We start from the raw sequence: 27,582 nt of genomic DNA, 5'->3' as shown, positions 1-27,582 counted from the left end.
ACCTTAGACCTGAACCCAGGTCTTTAGGTTTCCAGCTCAATGCTCTCACATCAAAGTCAAGATTGTCTTCTTTTAAGCATGCTATCATGATTCCAATCCATTTCCTAAGAAGTCCATTTTGTGTGTGAATATAGAGTGCCTTAAGAGGACTGCCAAAAGGACTCTTTTCTCTACCATCTCTTTTTCTTTGTAGGTTGCATGCAAGCCAACATGGGCCTAACCAGGCTTTGCTTTTCTTGTGGTGGCATGGGGCTGTGAATGCCGCGGTTGCTCCAACCATTAATGCATTTCTGCATGCCAGCATTGTAATAGACTGCCCTTCATTACAACGCCTGGAAGAAACAGGCACTCTTTTGTTTTAGCATGTGTTATTTGTATTCTGTGGTTAAGCATTGTGTGTTGTGCCTGCAAAAATGTATGGTTCATATTTGTTGAACGGAGTTATGATAGTTTTTGCCCTTCTAGTAAATTGTTTTTGTGAAAACCAGCTGGTACTTGAAGAGCTAAGTTCCAGGAAGAAAAAGAAATGACAGCTATAGAGTGTGGGCAGAGGTCTGGAAATGCAGGAGCCCAGTCTGGTGAGGAGGGCTGGCCTGTGTGGAGGGAGTGCAGTGGGAGTTGAGGCAGAGTTAGAAAACGCTGTCCCTTGTCTGCCTGGAGTGGGTTCATGTGAGATGTTAGGAAGACAGTTTGGGGGGGGGAAATCCTAAGTAAATAAAATTCCAGCCAATACTTTTATGAACTTCACCCTTCTTTGGAATGTTTTCATTCTCCAAGGGGAAAACAGAGATTGAGTCATTTATACAGCGAGTGAGAACTTCATGAAAAAGGAAGCCTCAGGAGATGTTTGCCTTTTGGTGCGTTCTTAGGACCCCATTTAGGGTCTCTGCAACATTGTAAGAGAAATGTTCATTTCTGAGGAATTCGTCTCTCTGGCTTTCTTCATTACACGGGATTGTAAATTTTCCTGACTGTGAAGAGGATTCCCTGACGTGGTTATCTGAGGCAAAAGTCTGGTCCTCCCACTTCAAACAGTAATTTTCATGCCTGCTCTCCTTCCCCCACCCCACCTTGGCTCTTTGAATTTCACACATAGCACTCTGACTTTACAAACCTTTTTCTCTGATTCCGCTAAATGGATAATATCATCCTTGGAGCCAGGGCTATGTCACCTCGGGTGGCTTGGGTTCCTAAGCACAGGCTGTGATTTGGGCCCTGAACAGCAGAAGGAGATGTTGAGCCAGCAGATAAGGTTTTTTTTGTTGTTGTTTTTTTAACTTAGCATGTAAATGATTAGTGTTGCATTTTCCAACAGAAAGCCGAAGACTACAATGATTGCTTTTGTACATTGAACACTCTCTTCTTTCAGAGGAGCTACAGCCTAAATCCATTTTATTAAATATCTTCTATGTAGGGTAGATCTTCAGGGAACCATTTCATTTTGCTCCAAGCCCAAACATCCGCTTTCTGGCCTGTCTCTCGCTCCCCATTTTCTCCAGGGCACTCGTTTTGAACATGCGAGCTGCGGACTGGGGTGCTGGTGGCTTCGATGTTCCTCTTCGGGGAGTGTCTGCTGGGTAGCTCTCTGGCTGTGGCTGCGAGTTCTGTAGTCGAGTCTGCTTGCCCTCTGTCGCTAGTCACCCAAAGGTCTTCAGAGAAGAAATTTTCCTTTGTTTCAAAGCATCATTTGAAGGGAGCAAAATGCCCTGTGTAAGGGTGTTGAATCACCATATATTCTTCCTCTTAGACAGCAGAGGTGAATGTGGGCAGGATTATTCTACTGGGATCAGAGCTGGGACATTGGAGGGCTTTTCCATTTGGAATAATCCACTACACTTTGGTGTCCGTAGTTTCTTTTTCAGAAAACTTATTCTGTTGTTTGAATGGATGAGTACAATGTTCACTTAAAACATTCCCTTATATTATAATGTGTATGCCAATTTTTAAATGCTATCGTTTGTTTTATTGTCAAGTTTATTGTCCTCAGAAGCCTGCTGTTACAAGATGGATCGTATTACATCATTCTACAAATTAATTAATTAATTTACTACATAAATGCTCCGGAATTCCTAGAAGATACCATGAATTTTCTTTAGCCTTTCCCTTTCATTATTTAACAATATCACACATCAGATCAGTGATTCTTAAACCCTTGAAATTCAGACAACCTTATATACCAAATTCATCAAGGGCCCTTAGTTCAAGGCCAGATGAAGATGGTGATTTAGCTTTAAATAATTTAGAACATTCGAGATCATTCTTTTTGTGTCATGTTTACCCTCCTACTTCCTGGAATTTGGAAATTTGCTCTTGTATCTCTGTCACAAAGAATGATCACTAAACTCGCTTACTGAAACTGAACCTTGTGCCGCCGCCTAGCAAAATCGTGACGAAATGGATTTACCTCTAGGCCAGTCTCTTATTAGCGTTAAAAGATATGCTCTGTACACTTTGTTATGATTTTCTTCTCCCGCCCCTTGCCTTTAAGAAAAGCAAAGGAAAATGTGTTTGGACAAAACAGAAGTTCTTCCAATGGCCATGTAGTTTTTGAAAAAAAGCAGCAGCTGGAACTGGAACCGGTTATAGAAGAAACCATAACAGGAGATTATGCCTTAATCATAAATGGTCATAGTTTGGTGAGTGCATTGAAGACTTTTGTTCTTTCTTTTTCTTCTCCCCAATAATTGTCTCCTGTGTGTTTTCCAAACGAATGGCACTGCTGGAAACAAGGCATACACCATCATTTCCTGTTTGTGAGGGGAAAGGAAACTTTTACTACGTCTTTCATACATTATTGCTTGAACTTCCACAGTGAAGGGAGGAGCCAAAGAAATGCGGAATTCATAGAATATCAATCTTGTCTCAATGACTATAGACCGTTTAGCAGTATTGTTTAAGTGCTTTTCTAAGGGAGAGTGTCACAGTTCACTGTTATTTAATTGAAATAATGCAACTGGATGAATGTATTACACTTATTGCTCCTGCTAATGTTTGTGATTTGTGGAATACAACACGACCTTCATAGAATTACCACACCAAATTATTGCCATTAAGATACCCCTGGTGGTTTTTCTAAATAGCAGCGTTTTAGAGCAATGCCAAACAATTTGCTTTGATTAGGAAATCTGGTTCTTGTCATAATAGAATAAACTTGTATTGTACTTTTAATGCAGTTCAGGTTCCAAATCTTGAACAAATATCAAAACACTCCTCTGAGTTTCTCATTTAGAAAACAAAAGCTCTGATTGGACTCCAGCGAAATGATCATTTATATGCAAAAAAAGAGCTAATCTCCTATTTTTCTTCCACTTTGATGATCATTCTTCTCTCTTGGACAGTGGAAAATAAATGTATCTTCTTTTAGACATTTTCTTAGAGGACAAAAGAAGTTGGATATGAGTATATTGTACTTTCCCTGTGATCAGCTCTCTGTTAGCTCTTGGTGCTCAGAGCGTTATCCAGCTGGATTCCAGACGTAATGATGTGTTGCCCTCTACACCATGGAAAGTTACAGAGCTCAGCTGCAGGCCAAGCTCAGTTGAAAGTTTGTCCAGATGACACGAACTTCTCCCTTGCACAAACGAATAGCAACTGAAAATGATAAACCTGTCAGCTGGGACTTGGAGCTGGTGGCCTCCAAACTGAATTGCCCAGGGACCACACTATAGAAAGAATCCCTAATGGGCTGCCCTCTGACTTTCCCTCAGGCTTGCAGAAGCCAACGTGTGGTGGGTTGGAGTACTTAGGTGATAGCACTCACTATTCTCTCTCTGTCTCTAAATATGCTGAACGAGCTAAGGTAGGTACTCAAGAACCTTTTCAGCTTCAATGCTGGAAGCTTGTGAAACCATGAAATGTCATTTTTCATTTAAGAACTGACCATGTTTCTGATAATATGGTCAAAAGCCTTAAAAAATTATAATTGCAATTTGCTTAAATCTTGTTGCTTTGCAGAATGCAAAGAATCCTCTTCCTTAGAGCTGGAAAATCTAAGTTTTCACTCACTGGTAATAAACAGAAAAGAAAAGAAAGAAAAGGGACCATTCTGGACCAGTTATGTGCTTTCTCTTTCAGAAAGGGCATTTATATTTGAGAATGCTAACTCAGTTTCTCCTTGGAATTGTAGACTTTGACATGAGAATTATCTCCCTCAGTGCATGTTTTTATAGTCACTCACCGATTTTTCGATTCATGCCATTTTCATTTACTAAATATGTCTAGGCCACAGTACTAGAGTCTGAGGATAGGATGCAAGTAGAACATGGACCTTGCTTTAAGGATTGCCATCTGGTGGAACAGCTGATCTCACAGGGGTATGGCAAATACTATAAAGAGGAATGAACACAGTGCTCTGAGAGCAAAGAGGCAGCCACATTTATTTCCTTATGGGAAAGTCAGGGAAGACTTCCTGAAGGGAGTGATATTTTCAGGTAGAGATGACAGCAATGCAAAGGCACAGAGGCAAGAAAGAGCCTGTCAAATTACGAAAATAAGCAATTTGGCATGATGGGAGTAAAGAGAAAACTTAAAGGTGGTGGTCGAAGACAGAACTCAAAAAGAATATGGGGGCAATTGCGAGGAGCTATGAATATCTTGTTAAAGATTCATTCAAAGATACAGTGACTGAAAGTTTATTAATTAATGTATAGCAAGATGTAAGGTTCCCTCTTAGCGCAGTAGGCAGCGCGTCAGTCTCATAATGTATAGCAAGATGTTTTCTAAAAAAAATCGCACAGTTAATTACAAGGGATTATGCTCTCTTTTTCAGTAATTTCTTGGCACACATAAAGGCTGTTACGTGTTTGGAGAGGAGCAAGGGTGGAAGTGGTTGGGAAACCGTGTTGGAGGCAGCACCTTTTCCTGCATGCCATCCTTTTGCACGGGTCTCTTCTGATTTAATTACTATGTTCTTTAAGGGCTGACCTCCAGATTGTCTGCTTTTCATTGACCTGTGCATTAACCACCACAACAAACACTAAGTATAGCAAACAATAATGCAAAGGAAACAGAAATTCCATCATGAGAACAAACACCATTTTTTAGTTCATTCTAAACTTGGTAGAGTAGTGAATAGGTTCTACGTTTTGCTTTTCCTTATTTTGGGAGACTCTGGAACTTCTCTATCATTGAACTTTATCTCTTTCTAGTTCAGCATGGTAATGTGTCAAGGAGGACATGGAAGGGCACTGTATCTTTAATATTTATTCTAAAATTCCTTAGTGATTAGGAGGAGCTTAATACTCACAACTATAGTTGGTTGCTGTTACCTGTGTGACCCTGAATTAACAATTGACTTGTCAAAGTGAATTAAACTGTTCAGAAATCACTTTAGAAGTAAGAAATCAACTTCCCAAATGATGGCTCCGATTTATTGTTTCTTGTCTTATTCTGGATTTTTTAAAATAATAGGCTCATGCTCTAGAAAGTGATGTCAAGAATGATCTCCTAGAACTTGCCTGCATGTGTAAGACTGTGGTGTGCTGTCGGGTCACGCCGCTCCAGAAAGCCCAAGTAGTAGAGTTGGTGAAGAAACACAGAAATGCTGTCACTTTGGCCATAGGCGATGGAGCCAATGATGTCAGCATGATCAAAAGTAAGAGAACGTTTGCTTGGTGGGGCATGATACATACATGGAGTCCTCAGGTTCAGCATTTGGCAATATGTAAGAGATTCCATTACAACTTTATTTTTCCAAGTGGTTCTAAAATTAATACTCTAAATCCAGTGAGGTTGCCATTATTAGCATTCATTAAAAAACCTGTTTGTGCCCTGGCTGATGCGGCTCAGTAGATTTAGTGCCGGCCTGCAAATCAAAGGGTCACTGGTTCAGTTCCCAGTCAGGGCACATGCCTGGGCTGAGGGCCAGGTCAGGTCCCCAGTGGGGGCACTCATGAGGCAACCACTTATTGATGTTTCTCTCCCTGTCTTTCTCCCTCCCTTCCCCTCTGTCTAAAATAAATAAATAAAATCTTTTAAAAAAGAAGAAGAAAAAACCCTCTTTGTCTGTAATTAAATAGTCTATATATTTTTAGGCTAGAAAAGGACGTGGTATAGAGAAATGAACACTGGTTTCACAGTCCCAATACTTGGTTTAGTCCCAGCTTCACCACTTAGAAATTGTCAAACCTTGTACAACTTACTGAACTTCTCAGAGCCAGTGTCCTCTTTTGTAAAACTAGAAAAAAATACCTATGCTATGGTGGGTGCATCATGAGATAATATATGTGAAAATTATTACTGCTATAGCTGTAAGTTTTCTGTAAGTAAGTAATACCATAAAATAGGAATGGCAAGCTCCACAAGAGATCATGTCTGTATTTGAACAAATAATAAAGGAGAACTTCCCCAGTCTGGCAAAGGAAATAGACTTCCAGGAAATCCAGGAAGCTCAGAGAGTCCCAAAGAAGTTGGACCCAAGAAGGAACACACAAGACACCTCATAATTACATTAGCCAAGATGAAAATGAAGGAGAGAGTCCTAGAAGCAGCAAGGGATAAGGGGACAGTCACCTACAAAGGAGTACCCATCAGACTGTCAGCGGATTTCTCAAAAGAGACCTGACAGGCAAGAAGGGGCTGGAAAGAAGTATTCCAAGGACCTACAACCAAGACTGCTCTATCCAGCAAAACTTTCATTTAGAATGGAAGGACAGATAAAGTGCTTCTCAGATAAGATCAAATTCAAGGAGTTCATCATCACCAAGCCCTTATTATATGAAATGTTAAAGGGACTTATCTAAGAAAAAGAAGATGAAAAATATTAACAGTGAAAGGACAGCAAACACACAGTTATTAACAACCACACCTAAAACAAAAGCAAACCAAGAGGACAGCTAGATCAGGAGTGGAACCATAGAAATGAAGAACACATGGAGGGTTAGCAACAGGGGGGTGGGAGGAGGAGAAGGGGGGAGAAGGTACAGAAAATAGCATAGACAGTAGGTAGAAAATAGATAGGGGGGAGGGCAAGAATAGTAGGGGAAATATAGAATCTAAAGAACTTGAGACACGTGGTTATAAACTAAGGGGGGGGAGAATGGTGGGGGAGGGAGTGTGCAGGTGGAGGGGAATGAAGGGGGGGAATAGAACAACTGTAATGGTATAATCAATAAAATATATTTTAAAAAATAAAATAAAATAGAAAACCCAAAACAAACAAACAAACAAAAAGAGATCATGTCTGTCTTTGAGGAGTAAAAAGTGTTCCCTTTTTCCCTTTTAGGTGCTCACATTGGCATTGGAATCAGCGGCCAGGAGGGACTGCAGGCAGTCTTAGCCAGTGACTATTCGTTTGCTCAGTTTAGATACCTCCAAAGGCTTCTCCTCGTTCATGGAAGGTGGTCCTATTTCCGCATGTGCAAATTCTTATGCTATTTCTTCTATAAGAATTTTGCATTCACACTTGTGCATTTCTGGTTTGGTTTCTTCTGTGGTTTCTCAGCCCAGGTTGGTAAAAAAAAAAAAGTACTTTTCTTTCTTTTATAAGATCCCCTGGATTATAAATGACTGTTCTTCACAGATTTTACTAATAAACAGGGACACTATGGAAATTATGTAATCGATAGTTGACTTGAGCTTTGAACCCAAGAAGAATATATATATTTAGCTGAAATTTTATTTATTTATTTCTATTTGCATAGCAACCAATGAGTACTCTTTCCTTTATGTTTTTATTAAAGTGTTTTTGTAGGATGACAGGTAAGCTTGATGCAGAGTTTTAACTCAGAAGTCTGAGAAACAATAACAAGAAATGTTGAGGCATGTCTGTTGGGAGGACGGTCACTCACCGAACACTCTGAATGTGAAAATCTTATACTGGGAGAAGTAATTGCTACCCTGACATCAAGGATGTTCAGGCAGTAGTGCATTGACTTAAAAAAAAAAGAGATATAGGTTATGTTGATTGTGATAAAAATTAGCAAATTTGTAAATTAGGATACTATTTTTATATCCAGCCATCTTCATTTTGAAGAATATTACTTAACCCCATATCTTGAATATCAAGATTTGACCCTGGGTGTCAGTTGTGAAATGTAAGGCCTATAGTAGTAAAAAATATTTATGAATTTAAAAATTATGCCATTCTTTTAAACAACAACAAAATAAAACATTATCCTTGAAAATGAAATGGTAGCCATAGTTCTTATTAGAGAGTTCCTCAACTGCTCTTCTTTCCCCTTGGGTTTAATCACTGGTTTCAGTGACATTCAAGAAGCTGATTTTGTTTCAGTCATGTTAGTCCAGAAAAATTGCCATTAATGAAATCTTGGCATTTTCTGTTATCTTAAATGTGCCAACGGAGAGTAACAAATCCTTTTCATAATGAGAATAGTCTTCATCCATTTTTTCCTTTTTCTGAGAAGTTGAGATATTTTTTCAAGTGAGGCACACCTACACCCATTTCTAATTTTCACTCTGAAAAATAACATTCTCAGAGCTAAAGCAGACTGCTGATTATTTTTGGTAATTTTTGGACAGTTAAAGCAAAGTGAATCTTGATTTTGACTCTACTTTGAGAAAGCATCGGATGGGGATATTCACCTCCTCATTATTCCACCTCGGTCCAACAAAAGACATGAGCCTGTGGACTTGGCCTTCCCAAGCAAGTCACTTTCCCTGCATGTAATAGCAAAGCAAGGCTATTTGCTAAGTGGTGTTTCTGAGAGATCCAGCTTTCATGTTGCAAAGGTTTGAGGCTTTTGAAAAATTACAAAAGTACAAAAATTACAAAATTACAAAACTGTTAAGGGACATCTTAATCCTCACCTAGACCTCTTTCACACAGAAGAGTTGTTAACAATTGTATTGTACAGACTCACCGAGCTTGAATAGGTAGGTTCACTGACAAAGTTGTGTCCATTAAAACTGTAAAGTTGAAACTTATGTCCAATGAGTTTTAACTTCTATATGTAGGTGATTTTCTGCTCTGCTTTTAGGATCTAATAAAGTTGGTCAGTCAGATGTTAAACAATTAGATTTTTTAAGTCTCTTGCCAATGGTCATATTTAAAAAGAGAACAGCAAGGAGCACAGTGATTTCTCTAAAGATGTGAGTAGCTGATTGTCAAGCCCAGTTGACACACCACCTGTCCTAAGTCCTAAGACACACCACCTGTCTGTGATTAAGTTTCTGAAGTGTTTGAGGGAATTGCAGATGGGCAGAACCCCTGGCTGGGGTTTCTCTGCTCCAGCATTGCTGCAAGCAGGAATGAGATCCACCAAGAGTGAGATCTGAGTGCTGGTTGCTGCAAGCCCTGGCCCCTTCTCCACCTCTATCTAAAGCTGGTTGAATCTCTGCAGATTTCCCCAGTGATTCCCAGGAGGGGGAATGTGCCTCCCAGGAAGTCTCCTGTAGCACTGGGAGAGGTGGCCGTCCACCTGGGGCTCTCTTCTTATCACTGGAGAAACCACAGACCCAGAGGGATCCTCTTGGTGCAGTTCAGTGCAGCCCGGTGGGGGGCAATGCAGTCAGAGTGTAGCTGATCCTCTTTCCTTCGGATGTGGTCCGTCTCTGACTCTGGTTCAGGGTGGTGCTTCAGCCTCGTCCCCTCAGCTCTGGGACTTTCACAGTGGTGTCTTGTCTGTGGATAGTTGCCAGCCATCTTCTAGTGAGGGGAACTGTTGCCGGGAATGATTGATGTTGCCATCTTGAGGGCATTATTCCTGAAGTTCTTTTTTTCCACAGAACATTTGTGTGGCTTCTGCCCATTTCTTGTGGGCATTGCCTACCTGAAATCTCTTTCTCTGTTGCAGGATTTTCTGAATTTGGATTTTAAATCTAGTGAGTATCTTTTGTTGTTCCCATTTTTAGGAGAAGTGCTCTTGTCTCTCCCTTTAGCTAGTACTAGTGTTGATGTAGGCATGTTTTCTGCAGGCCCTTTCTGCACACAGATTTGCTTCTCCTTTACTCTCACACTAAGGATTCAGCCCTTTGCTATCTTAGCTTTGTTAGAGTCCTCATTTGGTCCAATCTTGGCATCCATAATGGTCTCTCTTACAGTATATAGTGTCTTAGAGTTAGTGAGGTTTGACTCATCCCCATCCGCCCCCCATGCCACCCAACATGAACGACGTCCTGTAGACCAGGAGCCATACAGAACCCACTTTGGGAGATTCTGGAGTATCTGTCTGTATGGCAGTGGTTTCCAAACCTGACATTACCCTGCTGTTCTTCTTAGTTTCAGTGTTTTTGAGGCAGTAAGGTGCCTGGAAGACAAAATGATGCTAAGAATCCTATCCCCAGAGAAACAAGCTATTTACTTTTCACCCTATCAGAAACTTCCATTTTCTTAATTAACTCTAGAACAGGAGAAAAAGAGTCCTGCTTTGTATGCCAAAGTGTGGAAAGTTTACATTTAAACTTTGGCAAAATCTTTTCCACTATCCTCAAAGTTTCTTTCTGATTATAAATATGTGCATATATATGAACTTTTATATATCTGAGACCATACTGTTTGTATCTTTCCCTTTAAAAATGATTTTATTTATTTATTTTTGGAGAGAGGGGTAGGGAGGGAGGGAGAGAAACATCGATTGGCTGCCCCTTGCATGCTCCTAGCTGGAGACCTGAGCTACAGCCCTGCCATGTGCCCTGACTGGGAATTGAACTGACAACCCTTTGCAGGGCAATGCCCAATCCACTGAGCCACACCAGTCAGGGCTGTTTGTATCTTTCTTATTTAAATTGAATAATTCTTTCCTTGCCCATAGCCTTGAGTCATACGACATTGTCAGATGTCTAGTAGGAATACTTGTTTACTGTCTTGGGAAGAGAAAACAAAATAATGAATAGGACAAGTCCCTACCCACCTGGAACTTGTTTTCTCATTGGGAAATAAAGAATTGCATAAATAAGTCCAATAGAAGTTCTGTAATTGAAGTTAATACCAGAGCATGGGAAAGGAGAAATGTGTGAGGATCTGAGACAACTGAGGGGTTCAATCTCAAGTGAGTACATGGATATATTCAAAATTAAGTGGAGGTGAGGCCTGGAAGTCTGGCTGCCTGCAGAGATTCCAGAACTGGTTCGTGTGAAGGTGTGAGACTGTAGAGAAAAAGAAGGAAAGCCCTCCCCATCCCACCTGAACACTTGCCAGCTGACCAGCAGTTGGCGGAACTTGAAATCCCTCTAAAATTTCTAAAATTGCATTTAACATCAATTCATTCAGAACCACCCTTTAAAATCTGCACCTTGTTGAAGGGAGGTCTTACATCATGGTGCTTCTTACAGCAAGCAGTGCATTCTGGAGCAGGTGTTACTCCACTGTAGAGATGGAGACTCCAGGGCTCCCCAGCCTCCAACACACGGGTGGGCTGGTGTGTTAGTGGTAACAAGAACTGGCTGTGAGATCCACTCTGATGGGGAACTGGGGTCATTGTCTCTCTTCCATACCCTGTTTTTCACTACAAGGTCCTGATTAGCAACAGGTTTTACTGAAAAATCAACTGGCATTTTTTCTTAGTCCTGGTTTTCTAAGGACAATATTTGGTAAATGAAGCAAGTGAAAAGAAAACAACATATTTGGGAAAGACACTAGTCTGCAGAGAATGAGGATTTTTGAATAGGGGACGTTTTTGCAGGCACTCGTTTTTCCCCCATTGAGATCAGTTGGTTGGCTTGGGCTTCCAAAACCACGTGTTAGGTGACAAGGCGTTTTTAGCCTCTAAAACCCATTAGGTAGCTGCTTACTTCCAGTCTGTTAATGAAAATCGACAGTCAGGTCTTTCTACCCCCTGCCAACCCTCTCCTGACCTGCTTCAATAGAACTGAAGGCTCCCTGTCAAGGCGGAGCCAGTTAGTGGTAAGAACTTTAGGGCTGGCAGAGTTTGGTGACAGCAGGCGTGTGTTTAGAGGTCCTTGCTTGGTGGGTCTGATCATTACTTATCTGTCCATCCCGACAGGAATGAGACAGGCACAGGCACACTCTCCAACACCGAACGTATTGTCTTAGAATCCTCATCCATTAAACAAGAATAGACTGAGTGCCAGTGTAGGGCCAACTCTGGGGACACCAGAGTGAGCTGGGGGGGTATAGTTTCTTTCCTCAGGGAACTTACATTCTAGGAACAATTTTATTTTCATAAATGTGAAACTGATGTTGAATAACTCCATAGTCACCTTTCTCTTATTTTTCTACCAAGAGTGTTTTTGAATTAAATTTCAAAAACACTCTTTTGAGAAGTGGATGCTCCATGTCTTGGGGCCAACCCTGTCCAATCTCAGTATGATTTATAAGCACCTAAATATTTCTTCCCCACACCTCTTAACAGATTGTTTTGAAGTAATCCACTCTGCAGCCCCAAACATCTGACCAAATGTAAACAGATTGTGCTTTCTTACATACAATGTTGACTTTTAAAAACACCAGTTTAATGACTTAATGAAGTGACATGTGCTTTGTCTTTACTACGTTGGCTGGTCTCTTGGAGCCTGGTAAACTTTAGCCAGGCTCTTGTTCTCTGACGACATCCCTGGAAGATTCTATCCAATGCCCCATCCTGGTAGGTGGGCTGGGGCAGATGTGCAGGCCAATCCAGCTGTGGTGTGTGAGACTCACAAGGGCCAGTGGGTGGTATCATTCACTGCCTGTGGGATGATGGCACTTAGGACCTGCCAGATGAATGAGGATGTGATGCAGGCTGGGTTGTGCTTGCTTTACGGGCTTCCCTCTGTTAACTGTATTACCTTGCCTCTGTTGGGATTGCTTGGGTCACATGGGGAAAGAATGCCTGGGAAGCACCGCACTCCTTTTGCTTGCTTTCCTGAGGAACGGCTGGGACACAAAACAAAAAGTGTAAGTTTTGTTAAAAATTAGAATCTTTGCTCTGGCAAGGAATGGCAAGTTTAGCCCTTCATTTTAGAGAGGGGAAACCCGAGTCTCCCAGTAGCCAAGAATCAGGGGTAGGCAAGGCTGGGATTGGAACCCATGTCTTCGGACTCTTTTGCCAGTGCTCCGTGGACTCTGCTAGATAAGTGGACACTCAAATTGTCACAGTCTTGGAAAGGAGAATGGCTATATCTTTTTCCATTTTTAAACTTTCTTCCCCCAGGAACGTGTTTGCATTATTTCTAAACTGAAGGAGAAACATCCAGAAACAGTCAGTACAATATGACTATTGGGGAAAACGAACTCCTTACCGAGAGAAAGCTGTCTTGGGGGGTGTCTCCCAGAATGTAGGCCCTTAGAAAGCCAGGCCTGTCTCTAGGCAAACTGCCTCCTGGAATCATCTGGAAGCTTGAGGTTACCTTACCAGCAAGCACTCCAACCAAACTACTGCTGAGATGCAATTTAAATATAATCTGTCCTGATGAGATTTCCAACCAGATTTCTGGACCAGAGGGGTTTGAAAAAAGGTCAAATAAGTCCCTAAGCTGGATCATGGATCCTTTTTAAGGACATGCCTTATCCTAAACTGTTATAAAGCCCACATGGGTTTCATGGAGTCCACGACAGGTTGTGTGCACTATTTATGTGCGTAATTTATCTTAAAGGCACTTTATGCCCTCAGGATTTTTTAATAAAGATGAGCCATCTCCCGCCAGGTATAGAGCCAGAACGAAAACAGCATTGGTTGAAGCCCTATTTAGGAAATTCACGTTTGAAACCAAGCAACTACTGGCACTGTGTACTTGTGAGATGATATTATCTGATGACAATTTATCATTGTCAGTGAGATACAGAGCTGTGTATTTTTTCTAATTCTCTGGTGATATGGAAACAATTATGTTGTCAAGGTCAGAAAAACTTTAGTTCTGACAAACAATATAAGAAAACTCACGCTGAAAAGTTTGGAGAGTGATGTGAAAGAGTGCGACTAATCTCAAGGCTTTGATGACATCATGGATCTGGTTACCTGCGAGCCTGTCTCACCCTGGCCTGGTGGCTCCTTCCCGCACCCCGCCTTCCAGATGTGCTCGGTGGGAAACCCAGGGAGGGGCGGGGTGCTGGGTCTCCAGCCATTCCTCCTGGATCCTGCTAGTGGGTTTCTGCTAATTACACAAATCAGTAACAGATGTGCTGAGGCCAAGCACCTCATATTTATTCCAAAATGTTTTTTCTTTAAATGACAAATGTTTTTTAAGGCCAAAAAGGAAAAATATTATTATACAGTTTTCTCCTGCAACACACAGCAACACAGGGATACGTGTCTTCAAAGATTCAGCTCATCCTGTTGTGTGAACAAAGAGCTAAGCCACTGGTCTCTGAGTGGAAAGCCCTTTGTAACTGTTTAAGAGCCTTAGTAAGGTTTATTTAAATGTGGGATTCTATAAATCATTGATTTTGTGTTTCCCAAGCTTTTAGAGTGTAATTTGTAGTTGGAGTATTTTTACTCTATAAAATGGCTGATATGGTTGATAAATTACTCCCACAAAGAAAGGAGCCAGGAGGAGCTTTCCTTAAATAGGAAAACAGTGAACTTGAAAAAATGGAAACTCTCCTCTCCTTTTTTTCTGCTCCGTGGGAAGACACTTGTATGGCTCCAAACAGACCAGTGACATCTCATAGGAGCATGGCTTCTCTCTTATTTAGAGTATTGGAGATGGTGAACAGACAATTTGGAAGTCAAGGTGGTATGACTGGCCCTAAGAGGACAGAGGCCCCAGGGCAAATTTAAAAAATATATATGTTTCAATATTTTTATATAATAACAAATAGTATATAAATGGACATCCTCATTTATATAAACGATTTGAGTTACCCAACATTAGAGTGTCAGCACCATTAGAAGGGTCTAGTCTCAGGCCAAAATGCTTCCTACACCAGAGGCTCCAGAGGAATGAATCATTAGGACATTTGGTCAACTCACATGTGTGCATGCATGCATACATGTGCATGCATGTGTGCATGGGCTTGGTGCTTGGGGGTGGGTGGGTAGTGGAGCTGGTAGAGAGCTTGAGAATACCTAGAAGGGAAGAATCAGGGATGGGGTCCACTTGGGTCATGATCTGGGCTAGTGTGCCCCTCTCAGTGGGTCCTAGTCACCAGAGGGGCGTCTTAAAATTTTTCTGAGGATATCTAAGGACCTTCAGGAGAAGTGGAGCATACTAGGATAGCAATTTGTGTAGGTGGAGATTTCTTGCAAGAGGAGGAAGAAGCCCGTTGCGCAAGAAAACTGCTTGTGACTTTAATTTTTGTGGAGGCCCCTAAACCTCAACTGTGCTAAGCCAATGCAAAAGCTGGAAAAGGTGTTTTTTTGTTTTTTTTTTTTAGGTGAATGACTCAGATGAACTCATTTTGGTTGAGCCTGAGACAAAACTGCAGTTACAGTAAACAATGATCTATATAACTAAGAATTCATAAGAAAAATGCTTAATGATATCAACGTACTTCATTCTCTTTAAATCTTGTTCTGATTTTCTACTGATTTCATTAATATAGTAGTTCATTATAGAAATACATATGTATGGTTAGTTATAGCAGTAAAAAATTGTGTTTTCATAAAAAAGTATAATTAGTGAAAAACGTATACTTTTCATTTACCTATTAAACACACCATTTGAGGCTTGAATCTCTGTCTGTTCTTCCTCCTTTCCGTAATAAAGTGCTCACTAATTGAGCGCTATCCATTTGTCAGGCACTACTGTGCTGGCAATTAGTCATTTCATTGAATCCCCATGAATCCCCATTTCATCATCAAGAAACCTAAGACTCACAGAGGTTGAGTGTCTTACACAAGGGTACCCAGTTCTGTCTTTTGACTCCAATGCCTTTTCTTTAAAACACTAGCTTCCTTTCCTTGAATAATAACCGTAATCTAGGCACTGAGTTATGCTCACAGAAGTATACATCATATAACCTGCTACCAAGGAGCTTGCAGTCTAGTGGAGGCCGTGCTGGGAACTGGCACATACATAATTGTACATTGAAATTATAAAGCAGTGAGGTGAGGGTGTGGAGTGTCAGGGGACTGCTGAGGAGCTGCTGGGACCCAACTCAGGAGTCTGGGGCTCAGAAAGGCTTCCTGGAAGACCTGTCCATGGGCTGACCCCTCGAGGATCCATCAGAGTGAAAGAGGCAGGAGTGAGACGACGGGCCTCCCAGCAGAGGGGACAACTGGAGGAAAGTTGCAGAAGTGAGGAACGGCTGGGCAGGAACACCAGCCATCTGGTGTGGTTAAATCAGTGGGATTTGGGGATTAATTGGGTACAAGGTATTGGAGAAAGGGAGAAAAAGATTAGATTTCTGACTTGGTTCCTGGCATGGATTCTCATATATGCTTCTGCTGTTAGTTGGTTGTATGATCACAAGTGATATTCATTCCTGTGAGAACAGAGAAAAGGACAAATAAATGAACATCTTCGTAAAAGTAGTTTTGAGATTGTGGGTCCTCTAGAAGTTCCTTAGATCATACTTTGAAAATATTTATGTTCAGTGTATGACATTGGAAAATCTCCCAGCCTTGAGAGGCATCAGGCTTCCCACAAGTAATTTGGGGCTGGTGGTAGAACTGACCTCATAGGGTTGTGAGGATTTCATGAGTCGGTATATGTAAAGCCCTGGAACTAGCGCCAGGTACATAGCAGGTGCTCAGTAAATACCAGCTAATTTTCTGTTTCTTGTTGTGATCCTAAGTGGCAGTAAAAACTCTTCCAAGAAATTGCAAAACTCACTGAAGCTTTATTCTCCTGGATTTCCCCTCCTTGTCCTCTCTTGCTCCAGTTGTGAAATGAGGCTTTAAGTCTGAGTGCCAACTTACAAATGCTGCTGTGAAACAATTGTAGGTTTTAGTGCTAGCCAGTGTGTGATGGTACTGGCATTTTATGCTAGACCATCAACTACTTACAGTTTAGCAGGCCATACTTTACCAGACTCTTTTTTTGCTTTCTTCCTCATACCAGAAAACATCTCTCTCTGTGCGTGGAAGTTGGGTAGTAGATGAGGTGGAGGAAGAGCGATTTGACCACTGCTAGGTTCTGCCCAGGACTACAAAATTTCAGTTTGGCCGTGTACACCCCTTTGTATTTTCCAAACTGCAATCATGAAATAAATGTCCATGTCTAAAGAATGGAAGTCAGATGCCCTCGTGCCATCACCAAGTAGTGGAGGATTTGTGTCAGCTACTGCTTTTTTGGGGATCAAAGTGAGCAAAATAATCAATCTGGGCTCCGCAGTGAATTACCTGGCAAAAGTTTTAAACTACCCCAAAGATACTGATTTAATTGACCTGGGGTGTGGCCAAAGTTTTGCCAGGCTATGACTAAACAAGGTCATGTGTTTTCTTTTTTCAATTGTAAAATATAATGAATCTACAAAAAAATACCTAACACATAAATGTCAGCTTAACAAGTTATAAAACAAACACCCACCTAACTGTGATCCAGCTCAAGGAGCAGAGTGTTGCCAAACTTCCAGAGACTCCCTTCATCTTCTCTCAGTCACAACTCTCTACGGGTAGCCATCACCCTGACATTTTATAATCATGGTGTGCTTTGTCTTTTAATTTTACCGTGAGTGTGAATCTCTTGACAAACTAGAAAGGATTGGCACATTTTTAAACTTTTTTGAAATGGAATTACATTTTTTCTGGCTTCTTTTGCTCAGCATTACTTATATTTTTTATTCATTCTTGGTTTTGGATGTAATTGGCGTTCTTTCCTTTTCACGAGTCTGTAGTATTCCATTATGTCAATATAGTATCACAGTGCTTTTTCCATTCTATACCTGGTGGATGTCTTGGTTGTTTCTGGTTTGGGGCCAGTACGACCCAAGCTGCAATAAGCATTTTTCACGTGTCTCCTGATGCATGAAAGCAGACATGATGAACTCATATGCTTAAGTAAAGTTATATTCAATAACTTTAATGCGTAAATGCATTCAGCATTTACTCATCAGAAGAAAATGAGAGACCAAGCTCTGATGTTCTGGTAGACTCTTGGGGGAGACAGGAGTTGGCATCTGGAACCCTTTTAAGACTCCTGCTCTGCACTGGGACTCTGTAACATGGCTACTACATTTGCTCAAATGTCACTCCTCAGTGAGACCCTCTCTCGTCACCTTTTTACAACTACATCCCTCCCACATTTCCTACTCCCCCTTTCTCCCTTGTATTTATTAACACTGATATATATATATCTATTAAAAATAAATAAGTTTATTTATTTATTTATTTATTTTCTCCTTGCCACCATTAGACTGCAAATTTCATGAGGAATTTTTATCTGAGTGATCAGGCTGAATTACCCCCTTGTTTGGAACAGTGCCTGACACATAGTGGTTTTTAAAGAAATAAATATTGAATGAACGAGTGATATGTAGTTCATTCAATAGTGGTAGAATGTATCATTTAGGAGCTGGAGATCTGGGTTTTAATTTTTGTCCTTGCCTGTATTAAGCTCTGTAACTCTGAAAGATTCTGTTTCTACATTTCTATGCACTCATTAACGAAATAGAGATATACAGTAATACCTGTTGTATATGTCTTATTGACTTTTAGTGAGGCTTACGCAAGGAAGTACTCTATATAGATGTGAAGGGATATTTTTATTATCTCACTTTGCTACTTTGTTATCATGTTTATATGCAATATCCTGAGCAGCTAGCTCCATGTCCACCTTACTTTAAGCCACTCTGAAGAAGGAACTCCATTTGAGCACAGGGTACGGCTGACGGGTTATTTCTGCATCTTCCTCTGAAGATTTTAGTGGATCTTTGCAAAGGACTTAGACTAGATCATTGGACTCATTATAAGCCATTGAAAAACTGGATAATGAGATAACTGTTTACCACAAGAGTTCAGGGTCTTAAACCTGTCCAGTGTACTCTCTAGATCATCTCCTCTCACCCCTACTGCACCTCTGCAGGGAGAGGATGGCTTCATTTTAATATGAAGAAATGGATGGAGGTTTAGAGAGATCTAGAGTCCCACTAAGGCAATGGAACTGCCTTAGGGCAATGGTTAGAGCCAGAGCCTGGGGGAGAATTCATGTCCGTCTGACTCCAAAATTAAACTCTCACCCACCTCAGGAAATTGAGATATTTCATATACGAGCCCACAAGTAAACGTCCTCACTGCTGGGGATCATGTTTCTCACCGATGTGTTCTTTCTTTTTAGACTGTCTATGACCAGTGGTTCATTACCCTCTTTAACATTGTCTACACATCACTTCCTGTTTTAGCCATGGGGATTTTTGACCAGGTATGTGTTTATTTCTATATTTATAAGCTATTTTGTTCTTTTGATGTCTTTTAGTTGCTTCTAACTTTTTAATTTTTTTATTGTTCAATTATAGTTGTCCCCACTTCCCCCCTATTACTCTCCCCTGCCTTACCCACCCCCATCTCCCACATTCAATCCTCTGCTCATTGTCTTTGTCCCTGGGTTCTTTATACATGTTCTTGACTTGACCCTTCCCCTCCTTTCCCCTGTTATCTCCCTCCCTGCTACCCTCTGGTCACTGTCTGTTCTTTAATTAGAAAATACAAGTCATAGGAAAAGTCTTAGGAGTACAGTTGTTTTAATAGATACAACATGGGTCAAAAACCCTTTCATATCCCTGTCCCTCCACTGCCCCCAGAAGTTTCTCTGGCCCAAGTTTGGCTACTCTCGCCTTAGAGATTCAAACCCCACATTCGTACCCCAACATCTCAGAGCTCTGAGGCATCCTACAGGAAATAGTCTCTTTAACTGCATTTTAGTTCAGCATTTCCCTGACTCCTGTGACTGTACTTTTAGTTATCTACTTTTCTTATGTCACTTATTAATATGCCTCAGAACTAGTGCCTTGTGGCTCGCCAGCTACAAGCGCGGTATTAGCCTCCGAAACTGTAGAGAATCAGGCATGATATACAAAGTCAGGGAACCAGGTGGAAGTGCAGAGAACTAGCATCTGCGATGAGACTCCCTTGGCCAGCACAGCCCAGAACAGGAACTGCATGCACTCCCCTAATGGGGCAGAGCACCCTCCCAATGGGGCAGAAAGACACAGGGCCCCAGCCATGGAAAACGAGGTGCATTGCAGTGTTCTTTATTTTTAGCTCCAATGCTTGAGAAAAGAGAGAAATGGTGGCTCCTTGGCACATGGAGAGCCTTGGAGGGTATTTCCTGGAAAGGGGAGAAGTCTGGCTGCACATGGGGAAGTGAAAGGCTAGCCAGAGGATTTGCCATGGCATGTGATTAGAGTGTATTATTAAAATTTTTTTTGAAGTATTTTTAAGGAAGCCAGATTTCTCCAGGCTGTTGTTAGACCCATTTGCTAGGCCTCATTTTCTGGCCCAAAGTCGTCTATTGCAAAATATAAATCTTCACATTATGACCTTACTCCACTCTCTCATTCTGTGACTATGTAGTCAGTCATGTCTCACTATCCATATGTAAAAATGGCATTTGTGAATGGTGTATTATATGGAATTCTACACAGAGACTTCTAAAAACCCAAGCTATAAAGGATGTAAGTCATTTTCAACTGCCCACGTTAGCAAGTGTTTCTTTCCTTGGTACTTTGCATCTGCTCAGAATATGGAATAAAATAAAATAAATCAGATTCTGGGAAAAGATGGTGATTGTGCAATGTGAAAAACAAACAAACAAACAAACAAACAAATAAATAAGGCCTCTATTGCCATCCTCTTGAGTGTCCAGTCCTTTCCTTCCCTGCTTTGTCAACTCTGGCCCTTACACTGATCACATCATGGAGGCTCTGCTGGAAGGGCCTCAGTGATTATCTACAGATCACTTATCTTAAGGAGGAAGCCAGGGCTCAGAGGTTCCAGTCACCACCCTAAAGCTAATAGGTGATAAAATTCAGCCTAACACCAGGCCATTTAACTCATAGCCTGCTACACTACTACCATTGTTAGTGTTACTCTCCTCATTTTATTTACTGTGTATAGAGGCTCCCGTTATTTATTATTTAAGGTATGGCAAGAACTCTGCAGAATACGTACCTGTTGAATGATGACAGTGATCCTGTGAAGCCAGTGCTGTTGTTAGCACTTCTGGAAATGAGAAAACTGAGCCTCAGACAGGTTCATTAAACAGTCTAATACTACACAGCTGGTAAATTGCAGAGCCAGGATTTGAACTCAGGATTGTCTGGATTCAAAGCCTGTGTATGTAACTCAACCAGTCACTGAACTGAGGAAACAAGCTCCTAACAGCGTCTCAAAACAGGACTTCCTGAAGTGAATATGTCAGTGTTTTCCATGGGACCCCACTTAGCAAGACTCAGGCCATCCCACAAGCAGGAAGCGGAACTTGGTCTGCCCACATAGTTCATTCATGCCTATGCTCCTTCCTCTTCAGCTGCCTCTCCTCCACTCGTGGTTCTGTGATGTCCTTGCCATCCCTTTTACTTTTGGCATTTGGCTTTGATGCTCATAGTGTGGTCATCAGCTTTGGAGCTGGTTGGAAATAGGCCCCACCCCAGACCTATTGAAGCTTAACCTGCTCCCCAGGTGATTTGCATGCACATTAAGTTTGAGAAACACTGTTTTAGATTGTCCCAGGACCCTTGTTGGGGCCAAACACGATGCCTTCTCATTCTCTTCTCAATTCTTTGTCCTGAATAGTTTTGGCATCTTCACTGGGTAGAAGACTCAGCTCTTGAGGCTCAGCTCCCTTCCCACCTGGAATCCCACATGCAATTTTTCTCTTTCCCTGATCCCCTACTGCTGCTCACCATCCCCCTCTGATCCCCAACTTAAGAACTCTGATTGGCCAATTCCAACTCTGCAGTTCTCTGCTGCCATCACCTAGTCACTACCACTCACTTCCCTGGCAATGAACCCTGAGGCCCACTGACGGCACATGGTGTACTAGAATCCCGCGATCATGAGTGCAGCTGCAGGAGAGTACAGGAAAGAAACTTCAAAGTGAAGGCAAACCTCTGGATGTGAGTCAAGTTTTGGTTCTGCTATAAGAGCTGTGTAGCCTCTCATGAATCCCTCTTGGAGACTCAAGTTCCTTCTTTATAAAATAGGGATCATTTTAGTATCTTCTGGGTTATTGAGGGAATGGAAACAAGATAATGACTAGTGCTTGTGAGGGCATGCTTAGATACGCACTGGCTATTTCTGGAGATAGGGAATTCAGGGCCTCTCTGACTTCTCCACAAGCCTCCTCTGCTGATGTAACTAACACTTTGTTGGCAGGATGTAAGTGACCAGAACAGCATGGACCATCCCCAGCTCTACAAACCTGGACAGCTGAATCTGCTTTTTAACAAGCGTAAATTTCTCATCTGCATGGCACATGGAATCTACACATCATTAACCCTTTTCTTCATCCCCTATGGGGCCTTTTACAACATGGCTGGAGAGGATGGGCAGCATGTTGCCGACTACCAGTCTTTCGCAGTCACCATGGCCACATCTTTGGTCATCGTGGTCAGCGTGCAGGTAACCCTGATGGTGAAAACGTCTTAACTTGGTGGCTTCATAACTTTTAAACTTCTGTTTCATTGTTGACTGAGTTTTTTCTACTTCTTGGGAGAGAAAGAATCCCATAGGATCACTGGGGTTTCCTTTTTGACTACATATTCTGAGATGGATACTAGTTGAACCTGTTCTTGTCATCATTTCACAATGTATGTTAATCAAACCATCATACTGTATACCTTAAACTTATATAGTGATATATGTTAATTATTTTTCAATGAAACTGGGAAAAAAGAAAGAAACAAGAAGCTCTAACATAAATTACCAGATGTAGGAAATTAACATTAGCTGTCTGTAGCCTCCACATTAGTAGAAATCTCGCAGTGGAATCCCTTCTTGGGGTTGAATAGTCTCAGTAAGGAGATATGATTATACTACTATTTCCTTCTGGTGTTTGAAAAAGAAATTTTTTCTACTTATGACAGAAAGAGAAACTTTCCCATGGGTTCTATAAGACTTCATAATGTCTAGGTTTTAAAGTGAGATCTACAGTTTATTTGGCATTAAAACCTTGGAATTATTCAAGAAGTTCAGTGGTGTATCTGTGGCACCTCTGAATCTGACAGGGATGACTTTTGATGTTCCATTGATCTTCTTTCACTGGACATCTTGAGTTGTGTTTCTATTTCGTTTTTAATGAAAGTGATGAATAATACTATCAGATATAAGAACTCACAAAAGATTTCTGTCCATTAAAATCTGTAGCTCTGGGTTGGTACAGCAAGCAATGTGACTTCCATTTTATGTCTTTGTTTTGGGGTTTTTGTTTGTTTCTTGTTTTTATTTTTAAGGGGAAAGTATCAATCAAGGGCTTAATTTTTATAGAGTTTGAATTGCCTTTGGTCAGAGCATTTCCTAGCCAAAAAGATTTGTAACCAATCTTTTATAAATCTTAGCTGCTCACATCCAACAAAAGAGCTCATTAAGCCCAGACTTTTTCTTCATGCCTCAATAAATATTTATTAGATTGAAGGAATCAAATGTAAACATATTGCTTTAAAAGGGCATCTTTTCCATTCGTTGGCTCATCTGAGCGAGTATCATTAAGTCCATATGAAAGCCATCTGACAGTTGACATCTTGGAAGTTCAAAATTCAGAGTCAGGTAGCATCCAAAAGCAGAACCAGATTTCTCCACTTAAAAAGGAGTCCTGTTTGTCTGTTTTACAGCTAAATAAAGCACACTGTTGCTCTCTGAACCCCCAAGCCCAGTCTCCTATGCTCAGTTCTGCAGCAGAGGAGGAAATCATGGAGTGACTTGGGAGCATCTGATGTAGCTCGGGCACCCATCAGGGGAGTCCGTTACCGGGATAAGGTCTATACCTCCTCACAGAAGCTATCGCTTCATCTTTTCTTACAGCTGTTGCCACTGTGTTGGGCACTCCAACTTCTCTTGTTTTGTTCCCTTTGATCACTGAGCAAACTCGGTGTCTGCTCTTATTGTTCCGTCCCAGATAATTGGGAGATGTACTCCTTGTCATGAGAGTACGTTTCCACTCCCCTGGATTCTCCTTGCAGTGAGAGTGTGGTTGTGGCATGTACAGGGACATCTTTTTAGTGGCAGCAGCTTAGTCACCTCCAGGTCAGGCCTGTTACTTGGTGCTCCAAGAGATGATTCAAAAGGTAGTCCCTGAGATCAAGGACCAATATCTGAAGAAGAAAGCAGAGGGTGACTATTCTTCAAACTCTCCTTAACATTATATGCTATATAAAAGGAAGGGCAAAAAACTTACCTGGAAAATTTATTGTAGATATAACAGGTATCATATGTTTTTAGTGAAACCAGCTTTCAAAATTAACCCTACAATTTTTGATTAACTTCATGTTTTAGTTTTAAAAATCTGTTGGTATTCTTACATATCTTTCCCTTTTTGCTTGTCTATAATTTATTTTCTTATACTCTGTCACAGCAATTCCAGTACTATGTTTCTGTGTGAACTTTAGATTTAGAAGCGTTTTCCCCATAAAGCACACAGTTCTTGTGACAGATGGATGCCATCGTCACGTTTCAACTGTTTTCACAAGCTGAAAGCTCATAAAAATAATCTTACTTTATGGAGATCACATGTAAGGTTATCTATCAACAGCGTAGTGGGAGAGGCAGAGGGGAAAAGGTACAGAGAATAAGTAGCATAGATGGTAGGTAGAAAATAGACAGGGGGAGGGTAAGAATAGTATGGGAAATGTAGAGGCCAAAGAACTGATAAGTATGACACGTGGACATGAACTAAAAGGGGAGAATGTGGATGGGAGGGGGTGTGCAGGGTGGAGGGGAGTAAAGGGCAGAAAATGGGACAACTGTAATAGCACAATCAATAAAATATATTTAAAAATCTTACTTCAAAAACACTATTTATAAGAAAGATCACACAATTTTTTAAAGATTTTATTTATTATCTTTAGAAAGGAAGGGAAAGAGAGGAGAGAAATATCAATGTATGGTTGCCTCTCGTGAGTCCCCTGCTGGGATGGGAACTGGTCTGCAACCCAGGCATGTGCCCTGACTGGGAATCAAACTGCGATCATGTGGTTTGCAGGCCTGCGCTCAGTCCACTGAGCTACACCAGCCAGGGCTTAGATCACACAATTTTGCATTCTGTAATTTAGAGTTTTTAAAATCAAACTATTCAAAATATTTTACCTTTAGTTATCAAGGTTTTACAAGAATGGAACCCATGCTTTCTCAGAGGGATTCATACTTAGAACTCAGAGTAATCATTGGTCCCTCATTCAGGGTGCAACTATCCAGGTCTATTTGGTTCAGGCCTAATTGGGTTTGTCTCTCCCATCTATTTGCCGCCTCCCATCTCCTCAAGGGCAACTGTGGTCCACCTAGCTTTTCTCTAGTGTTAACATTAGCATCTTACATAACCATTGTGCAGTTGTCAAAGCTGTGAAATTATCCCTGGCATAGAACCATTAACTGAACTACAGATTTCCTCAGTTTTGCATTACTCACCTTTCCCTGTTCCAGGATGCCACATTGCATTCAGTTGTCATGTCTTCCTAGTTTCCTCTTTGACAGTTTTTTACTCTTCCCTTGTCTTTCATGACCTTGACACTGTTGAAGAGGGTCAGGTATTTTGTAGAATATCTGTTTTTTTTTTTTAATTTTTTTTCTTGGGAATAGACTGAGAGTGTGGATTTGGGGAAAGAAACACAGAGGTGTGTTCTTTTTGTTGCATCCTATCAGGGGAGCACATGGTGTCAACATAGTTTATTACTGGTGATGCTGGTCTTGGTTACTTAGTTAGGATAATGTTTTTCAGGTTTCTCCAGTGTAAACAGATTGTTTCCCTATATTAAAACTGAGTCACTATGTCCAGCCCACATTCAGGCGGAAGAGAATAAGTTGCGCTTCCTAGAAAGAGGAGTTTCAAAGAATTGGTGGAGTTATGCTAAAAGCAGGTATAATTTTAAATAAAATTAATAGAACAAACTGAGACCAAGATTTGCCCAAGATCACAGAGTAACTGCGTTGCAGGTTTAGGACTAGGATTCAGTAGTCTTATTTCTCAAGCCAATGTTCTTAAATAAAGGCATTTGTGAGTGTCCTTTAAAAAGGTGAGGCAAGCATTTTCTACAACACTATTATTGCTGGGTCCAGAGTATTTAGGCATGGCTGGGAAGCAGTAATGCGCACAGGAAGTTGTACTTCTGAAGGCCAGGTTCTGGGTCTCACTGCTTGGTGGCTGTGATCTCTTTACCATGTTACAGGGTCGAAGTCCTCTAAGTCTTATCCACAAACTCCCATTCCATAGATTTCTCCTCTACCTGGTTTCTCTCTGTCCTTTCCCACACACCCACTGTTCATTCTGAGGGCTAGGGGTGCCTGAAACAGCCAGCAGACTGAGGAACTTTCTGGATAGGAGAATGAGAGAGGAGAGATACAGGCTAGTGATGGTGGCCTAGATGCAGTTTCCAATGGTCGTACTTTGTTTATTACTGTACTCTAATGTAAACTACAATGCCAGCCACAAATGAGTATTTGCTGAATGACTGAAAGGGCGAGGGATATAAAGAGAGAGTTTAAAGTTGAGCAAAGGAAATGAGAAGAATTTGGTTGAGGTACCCAACTATCGTCACTCTATTAGTTACATGCCCATCTAATCTCAGGATGACTAAAGCAAGCCTGTCCTTGGTGGTAACCTTCAGAAACCTGTATCATCATTACCGCTAAGGGTAATGTCATACTTATAATTTTTTGCAAGGCCATTATGAAGTAGGTACTATTGTCCCTTCTTACAGATGGAGCTCAGGGAGGTTAAAGGACTTGCCTGAGGTGACACACAGAGTCCCAGATCCAGAATTGAAACCCAGACCTATCTGACTCCAACTTCGTCTGGGATAAAGTCTTTGATTGGTCAAAATGCAGATTTCCAGGCAGCCCGTGAATGAAGGTTTTCACGGAGTAGAAAGAAAAATATCAGATACATTCTTGTTTTTACAGGAGAAAGAAAGAGAGCAGTGATAAAGCTAGGAGCCCTGGGGTTTGGAAGAAAGAGGTTACCTGCAAGAATAGAGGAAGGAGAGGCTGCAGATATACTAACAGAAACCTGGCCCACTTGCTTCTGTCAGGCTTTTCTGGCTTTCCTACTAAAAGCAGCAGCTCCCATTAATTAAGCATTTCCTATGTTAATGAATTGTTACTGAGATAATTCCCTTATCTTGTTTACTCCACTCACAGTCCTCTAAAACATAGATACTATTTCTATAGATAAAAAAATAGACAGGTTACAGCCCTGGCTGGTGTAGTTCAGTTGATTGAGTGCAGGCCTGCGAACCAGAGGATCGCAGTTCAATTCCCAGTCAGGGCACATGCCTGGGTTGCAGGCCAGTTCCTGGCAGGGGACCCACAAGAGGCAATCATACATTGATATTTCTCTCCTTCTCTCCTTCCCTTCCCCTATGAAGATAAATAAATAAAATCTTTAAAAAAATATAGACAGGTTGCAGTTCAAGTCACACAGGATGAGATGGGCCAGGATCTAACTACAGATCTGACCTCAGATCCCAAACTCCAAAGCCATGTGGACCTCCCTTCTTTATAAAGAAAACTGGAAGCTATTAGCTACAGGGAAATGCATGGCCTACCTCTTTCTTCCATGAGGGGACACCTAGGATCCCAGAATCACCCTTGAATAAAACTGGAGAGAAACTTTATTAACAGAGGATACATCCACAGACCCACTTTCTTTCTTTATTTT

At 41.2% G+C, this 27,582-nt stretch overlaps 1 protein-coding gene across 7 annotated transcripts in view; it reads left to right on the top strand.

The window, feature by feature from the left end:
• The window catches only part of ATP8B4 (ATPase phospholipid transporting 8B4 (putative)), a 227,926-nt gene that overhangs the window by 188,158 nt on the left and 12,186 nt on the right, over window positions 1-27,582 (top strand). For 6 of the 7 annotated variants that reach the window (XM_037054604.1, XM_037054605.1, XM_037054603.1 and 3 more), the window contains 5 exons: window positions 2,489-2,636; window positions 5,410-5,593; window positions 7,223-7,446; window positions 19,054-19,137; window positions 22,092-22,337. In XM_037054604.1, coding sequence (XP_036910499.1) covers window positions 2,489-2,636; window positions 5,410-5,593; window positions 7,223-7,446; window positions 19,054-19,137; window positions 22,092-22,337 — 886 coding nt within the window. The remainder of the gene's footprint in view (window positions 1-2,488; window positions 2,637-5,409; window positions 5,594-7,222; window positions 7,447-19,053; window positions 19,138-22,091; window positions 22,338-27,582) is intronic. The other variant, XM_037054609.1, reaches the window with a different exon arrangement.

Source organism: Sturnira hondurensis, unplaced genomic scaffold (assembly GCF_014824575.4).
Source record: "Sturnira hondurensis isolate 20B ecotype Veracruz unplaced genomic scaffold, ASM1482457v3 Scaffold0008196, whole genome shotgun sequence".
NCBI classification, from domain to species: domain Eukaryota; kingdom Metazoa; phylum Chordata; class Mammalia; order Chiroptera; family Phyllostomidae; genus Sturnira; species Sturnira hondurensis.
The sequence above is the reverse complement of the archived record's forward strand: the minus strand, read 5'-3'. Positions and strand labels throughout refer to the sequence as shown.